Source organism: Halyomorpha halys, unplaced genomic scaffold (genome assembly GCF_000696795.3).
Source record: "Halyomorpha halys isolate HHAL.00 unplaced genomic scaffold, Hhal_1.1 Scaffold38.1, whole genome shotgun sequence".
Taxonomy (NCBI): Eukaryota; Metazoa; Arthropoda; class Insecta; order Hemiptera; family Pentatomidae; genus Halyomorpha; species Halyomorpha halys.
Window position 1 is genome coordinate 628,492 of NW_027110526.1, and position 7,678 is coordinate 636,169.

A 7,678-nucleotide genomic window follows, 5' to 3' on the forward strand; every position below is an offset into this window, starting at 1 on the left:
GATATTTGACATTGTTAATAATATCCATATGGGAATTTATTAACAACAGTAAGAAAATATTTTATAGAAATATGAGTAATTCGCAACTAAAAAAAAATTAATTAAATTGAAAAATATAAAAATAGTATTTCGATATTCTATTTTGATAAATTAATATTCCTTTCGATATTTTACATTGTTATTAGTATGGATATCGATGATTAGAAACGATATTTAGATATTTTGTTTAATAGAAATATCGATATTTTATAAAAAAAAAATTAAAACATTTTAATAAAAGCTAAAAAAAAGTTATTTCGATATTTTATTTTGATAATATCGTATTCATTTCGGTATTTAATATTGTTGATAATATAGATATCGATTATTAGCAACAATATTTCTATTTTTTTTACAAAATATGCACATATATTCGAATCGGAATCATGTTGCAAATATTCATTATACTTTTTAACAATTTAAAATATCGAACTAAATATTTAATTATCAAAATAAAACATCGATATTCCATTTTTTAATTTTCTATACAATATTCTAGTCTTTTTATACAAAATATCGATATTTTAATAAAATTATATCGGAATATTGATGCAAATATTCGATATGGTTATTACAACAATGTAAAATATCGAAATAAATATGCAATTATCAAATTAAAATATCGATATTTCGGTTTTTAAATTTATAATATTTTTAAACAAAATATCGATATTTCGATAAAATTATATCGGAATATTCTTGCGATATTAGATCAATACAAAATATTTAATTATCAAAATAAAATATCGATATTCCATTTTTAAATTTTGTATTCTTTTTAAAAAATATATCGATATTTCGATAAAAAAAATATCGAAATATTGATGCAAATATTCACTATCGACATTACAACAATCGGAAATATTGGAATAAATATGTAATTATCAAATAAAATATCGTTATTCCATTGTTGCTAATATTCCATATCGATACTCCAATAATACAAAATATCAAAATAAATATGTAATTATCAATTCCTATTCTAAAATCTGTATATAATATTTTAGTCTTTTTAAACAAAAATCGATATTTCGATAAAATTATATCGGAATATTGTTGCTCATACTCCATATCGGTATTACAACAATAAAAAATATCGTAATAAGTATGAAATTATGAAAATAAAATATCGATATTCCATTTTTAAATTTTGTATCCAATTTTCTACTATTATATTTGTTATGTGTATGATATAGTTGTCGTGATGTTGCTTTGCTTCACCGTTATTAAGAATTTCTTATATATTTTGATTAGGTATGACATAAAATAATTCCTATGTTATGCTATGTTATAATTTTAATTAATTAATTTGTTTATATTTTATCTAAATGATGTTCTGCCTCAATAATGTTTAATCTCCTCTGACAAAGGCACAACATGATCTCTTCAGTTTACTACTCTATTTCTTGAGCATAACTTGGTGACAGTGATCTACTTGAAGGTATATTAATGAGGTAAAACTATTAATAATGCCCTAAACATTATTGAAATTTCATTATGGATTTATTGAATAAATAACTGCCAATAATGCATCTTAAAGAGAAAAGTTGCTATAGTAGGGGTATTCATGATCTTCAGTTTAACATGTGACAGCATGTTAAATGGAAACACTCATGTTAAATGGAGAAATATTTCCTTCTTTTATCCATTTAAAACGATATAATATATAACATGGCTGAGAGTCTGTTAAATTGAGAATGTCGTCACGAAACAGACCATCTGAGCTTGTCACCGTTTTATTTGTTGTCGTGTTTGGTTACTCACTCATAGTTTGTGGTTTTTTTTCTTTTGTCTTGTGTTTTGGAGTTTTTCAAAAATATAATCAGTAGCCTTTTACACTTCTACTTTTCACTTATTTTAGGCAGGTTGTATTGAATTACTGTAATCAAAACTTAGAAGTAAACAATAATATGAAGTTTTGAAAGGAAAGGTTACTAAATAAGTTGCTCAGAAAATCCGCTAAGAGCTCTTATGCAGTTATCATTTAACATGGTAAAACATTTTAAACTTAACACAATATCATGAATACCCCTAGTGTACTAGTGTAAGGTGGATATATAACACTAAACATTTAATTTTTGATACTAGCTCCTACTTCATTCTTATTAATAATATTACCAGGAAGTTAAATAACTGTTGTGTTTATTTGTTGTAATTGCTTGAGGAGTTGGAGGTACTCTTTCTAAATGAAAATATACTGACCTCTCTTCAAGAGTAAAAAAATCTAATTTTATTAATGGACGGAGGACAATAAAATAAAAACCTCCAAATTAAACAAAATGATACCAAAATAAAATAATAAAAGAAAATATGCTTTAATAATATTAATTATAAAAAAATAAAATGAAATGCATGTACAAACCAAAAGAATCCTTTCTTCTATAAAAAACAATAATAAGTAAAGGAGATAGAAAATTATGATTCTCAAATATAAAAAATCTTAGCCTAAGGAACACACACAAAAAAAAAATGAACTCTCTAATAATGTGCAATGAATTGAAAACAATACATTTGATATTTGTTACAATAACCAAAGAAAGTCATAAAACTCCGAAGCTCTTCCAAGATTCCTGAAGATGCCTTCATCGAAGCAGTAAAGGGCTGGTAACATTTTGGTGACTGATAGCCGCTCGCAATACTCTACCCCAAAGACTCGGAGACTAAACATTGATGGTGAAATGTTGAGTGGTTGAAAGCACCAAAAATTATCACAGATCCGGTGCCTCAGAAAATGTGCAGTAGACTCCAAAACAATAGCAATGGGTCCGTGAGGAATCGAGTCTCTGATCGGTGTGTGAAGGTTTACAAATTAACATACGTGAATTTGTAAACCATAAAAAAAAAAAAAAAAAATGAAGTAGATTGCCTAGGAGTCCCCACCAACTTGTCTGGATGTTTAATAGTTTCTCATTCTGAATTGTGCTTGGAACGAGATTTTCATAAACCCACAGTACTCATATACAATAAAGCTCACGTTATGAAATGTTTTAGTCAACTAACTGGTAAAAGCTCTTTTATTTACAGAAAAATAAAATATGATTGATAAGTCAACTGGAAGGTCATTCAAAAATGAAAATTAAGTAAACAATAAATCTTATTTTGGGCATAAACAGTAATAATGAATTAAATGTTATCTAACCCTAATATTTAATAACCAAATGTTAGATATCAACAAATGTATACTATAATTCTAACTTTAGCAATAAGGTCGGCTCTAAAACCTTAAGATTGTTACGAATCTTCATAATTCAATGAAACCAACTTCACTGACTTATTGTAAATGGTAGATACAAGTATAGCTTATGTTTCATAAATGTAGCTACAACATATCCATAAAACAATCAATATATTCTATAAGAATATATCTAGAATAGATTTTAATAAAGTTGATTTTTTTCTCAGTATTTTGACCTCAAATTGGTTTAAAAAAACTCACAGTTTATTATTGAGTAACTTGAAATATCAAATTTAAAACTGTGCGTATCAGCATATAGAAAGTGCATTAGTGTACTTTATGAATAGCATTGAGTTTTATTGGTGGTTGAAGGAACCTGAGTACTAAACCAAGTTTCTTTATTTTTAGATAATAACTCACCACGCAGGAGATCTGCAGTAACAAACATCCCGTAACTTAGGGCGGGTGTTGTAATTTCGTAGTATTATTTATTTAATGGTTTTAAAAATATTTTTAGAGATTTGGGTCTTTCCTGTAATTCTCTTTTTTTAGAATAACTATTAATAATATTTTGATTTTTTTGAAGTCAAACTCAAAAAGATTGCCGTGGTAGGCAATGCTGGAATGATTGTGTTTTTTAGAATTTGAAATGTCTTGAGCTGTCCTTTACGGACTATAATTCGTTTGTCTAACAAATCAGTATTGCGTTAAATATTAGTATTAATATTTATTTTGACCTGATAAATAATTCGTATTTAAAAACAAAATTAAAAACGTTAATTGACGCAATTGACATATTAAACTTCAATGTCAAATCATTGTTTGTTTAACGATTGTATTAAATACAACTAGGAAATAATTTAGAAAGATAATTTTAAAAAAGAAATATTTTTATTATACACTTTTTTTTTACGTAATGTAAGTTGTTACTCGCCGATGAGATGTGCTAGTCCGTAACTCTAAGTGATATTTACCAAAATAACATAGTTTACATTACAGCTTATTTAAAAAAACAAACGAACAATTAAACAGACCCTAATTAAAAACACACAGATGGTTATGAAGATAACACGCGTGAATGAAGAAAACTTCCATCATTAAATGTAACTTTTAACCGAAAAAATCAATTATAAGCTACAAGTTTTGAAACTTAGTTTTCAAGGTCTAAAGCATAGCAATCGGAACTCCGTCTACAAATAACTAAAAATAAATAAATAAATCCGTACACTAAAACCCATGAAGGTCATGGTGTAACAAAGTACTGTCAAAAGACGTTTGTGCAAGGAGGTGATTTGGTCAAAATCACGCTCGATCGCCAGATTTTTACCCAATTAAGGGTTCTCACTTTATGAGGCTGGGTGAACCCCGGGGGCTCACAATAATCATCTCCCATAGTCAGTCCATGCAGTGGTCCATTGCCTCACCACTGAATTCCCTCCACTCCTACAGCTTATATAAAATAATAATTTATATCTAAACATAAGAAAATGGTCAGGGTTGCGGTCAAAAAAGAACAAATAATTGAACATTATACCGCGACCCTGACCATCATCTTATATCTAAAGTTATACAGTCAACTACATACATATATGTATATGTATAAATAATTTGTATCCATCAAGTCGTTTTGTGTTTTATGCATATCGTTAGTTGAAATATAAAAATTAAATCAACTGGCACAAAATCGGAACCAATTTTATTTATCATTATATATATATATGGCCTTGGTAAACGCGGATATTCCCATCTGCAAAATATATCATCCAGCTTTTAAAAGATTTTAGGAAAGATTATATCAGGAGACAAATGAGTGTTGAAATACTTCAAATGAATTATATGGGAATATTCACGATGTTTTGAGCAAAAATCCTTGAGCAACAGACATTATTATTACTAGCATCCATGCTGATAATGACGTCATGGTTCAAGTGATTTTATTGTTTTGAAGTGCTATATATATATTTATATGGTCGTAGGAGGTTCATTTAGTCGATACATAACGATTTTACAACTCAATTCTTGACAATTTGGTTTTGAAAACTTTTAGATGTATCTCACATGCAAGATCAATCATGCGAATCAAATTAACCATTAAAAAGCTATACGCAGTAATTTTAGGCAGTTTTGAATCGTATTGGCTCATTTTTTGAATTTTTTTTTATAATAAGTATTTCTGTTTTTATTGCATATTTCTACAAAAATAAAAATTATTTTATGCCTGCATTTAGATGTCAATCCATTTTCGGAGTTCAACAAAAATGTTGTAAATATTGTATATATTATTTTATCATTATGTTATTCTATTTATTTATTTTTCCTACAGATAGTTTGATTATGTTCATTTTGTTTTATTCTTTTGTTTGTATATATTTTAAGAGGGTTTTTTTTAAAATTTTAGTATGTATGAGATCATTCATCACTATTACCTATTGCCCAAAACTGTGTGGCAGATTGTAATATCTATCAATAAATAAATCTATCAATATATCAAACAAAAATGTTAGTACACAGAAGTCTAAATTTGTTGTATCTACTTTTCATTACAAAAAAAAAAACTTTTGGGGAACAATGTGCTAAAAATATGTAAAAATGTGTAGAAATTCCAACGTCCAATTTTTTAATTCCATTAAAATATAGTAGCAACAAAAATAATATGTATTTATTATTTTTCGCCCAGAAATTGTTCATAACTCACAACCAACTAACGACATGAGGAGAAATAGGACCCACATTATTGCATTACTTAATGTTGTTTAAAAAAAAATTTTCTTAAATTGTTTTTATTTATTATTAAAACGCATTATGTAATTTTGTGTAGATTTCGATATTCAAATAAGAAAAACCATTATTGTGATTTTGTAAACATTTATTTTATAAAGAAGGACTGAAAGAAATACCACATTGTAAAAAGTTTGTACGATTAATATTAGTGAGGTGTGTAATCAAGACCTTGAAAAGAATACGACAAAAAAATAAACCTAATCGTATAATTAAAAATATATATTTTTAACAGAAATGTTCAAGTGTCGATTTTACTGATAACAGCCCCGTCTGTAACTCCAAAGAAAATAAAGATACCTTTGACTTCTTGAGAATCTGTCACGAGTATAGTGAAATTATAATGAAATATTCGGGGCTGCAGAATTATTGGAAATAAATATATTGATGTTTATTATTATTGTATTTTATTATAATTGTAAATACGGAGATCTTACTCTAATATATCTTCTTGAAATCAGGTTATCTTTACCATTGATACTAAATAACTGATGATCGTTATTAGATGTGGTTACTACTGGCTTCTAAATACGTATATTTTTCCATTGTTTATTTAAATAAATCTATATTTTGTATATTTTTTTTGTAAAAAAAATTAAAACAAAAAACAGGAATTTTCAAACATACAAACAAGAAATAATTTTTAATAGATTGTATATCCTTATTTATTTTATTATTTTAATATAAACTGAAATTAAATATTTCTTATAAAACAGGAAAACCTATTTCGAGGGAGGCCTACTATAAAATAAGGAAGAAAAAACATTACCGTTGATGTCGATGAGATTTTTTGTGCTTCGAATAATTAAATTAATTGTTTAAAAACGAAAGGTGATTAATATAAATAATATTAATAAATTTAAAATACCCTAATGTTTATAGAATTTTAAAAGTATATTTTTCAATTTCTATGTACATGGAATCAGAAAAAACACTTGATGATCGGATTGAGGACACCTCATTCTCTGTTTATGTTTCGTTAAAATCACCTGTGAGTGCAGTCCATGTCTCCCAGCTCCGGAACGTCTGATACGCTTCCTTGGACATCGCGATACTAATGAACTAGTGTTAACATAATGTTTTATATGATAAGATTGTGTTTTATGGGCGGTTGTATTTGTGCTACGTAAATGTAAACGTGAGTGTCAATTGACAATTGCCTCCGATGATAACAGAATCCATGACAAGACACAACCAACGTCAACAAAATATATGGAAATATTGCACATATCTATGATACATCGTATCACTCACAGACATTCAATTATTAAAATATTCGTATTATAGAATGTTGATTACATTGATTGCAGGTTTGGTTGTGACAAATCAAATGGTAAGGAAACAACCAATTAAATTTATCATAAAACAACTTTATTGTGCAATTTGTAATATTAATTCAGATTGGTTTCCATACGATCATATCGTAGGTGTAATATACGGATAAAAAGGGCGAATCCAATAATTTTCAGAAGAGTTCATTATGTTCTTTAACTGGTCTGCAAAATTATTTTTGAAGAAAGTAAGGAGACATTAAGAAGGATTTTTATGTGTTAGAAAGTTCAAAATATGTACATATCTAAATTTTTTTTTGTTAAAAAAAATAAATGAGTAATTTTTAGGACTTCTATTAATGTTTCTGCCCAAATCTTCTTTATTCCCATTTTATTAGTATACATTCCGTACTTA

General features: G+C 27.0%; 1 protein-coding gene across 1 annotated transcript in view; it reads right to left on the reverse strand.

Annotated features, from left to right (window-relative positions):
- Window positions 1-7,065, reverse strand: part of LOC106687392 (facilitated trehalose transporter Tret1) — a 15,871-nt gene extending 8,806 nt beyond the window's left edge. Inside the window, exon 1 of the mRNA XM_014431262.1 lies at window positions 6,982-7,065. Within this exon, the coding sequence (XP_014286748.1) occupies window positions 6,982-7,039 (58 nt within the window). The 5' untranslated portion in view covers window positions 7,040-7,065. The remainder of the gene's footprint in view (window positions 1-6,981) is intronic.
- Window positions 7,066-7,678: the final 613 nt, after the last annotated feature.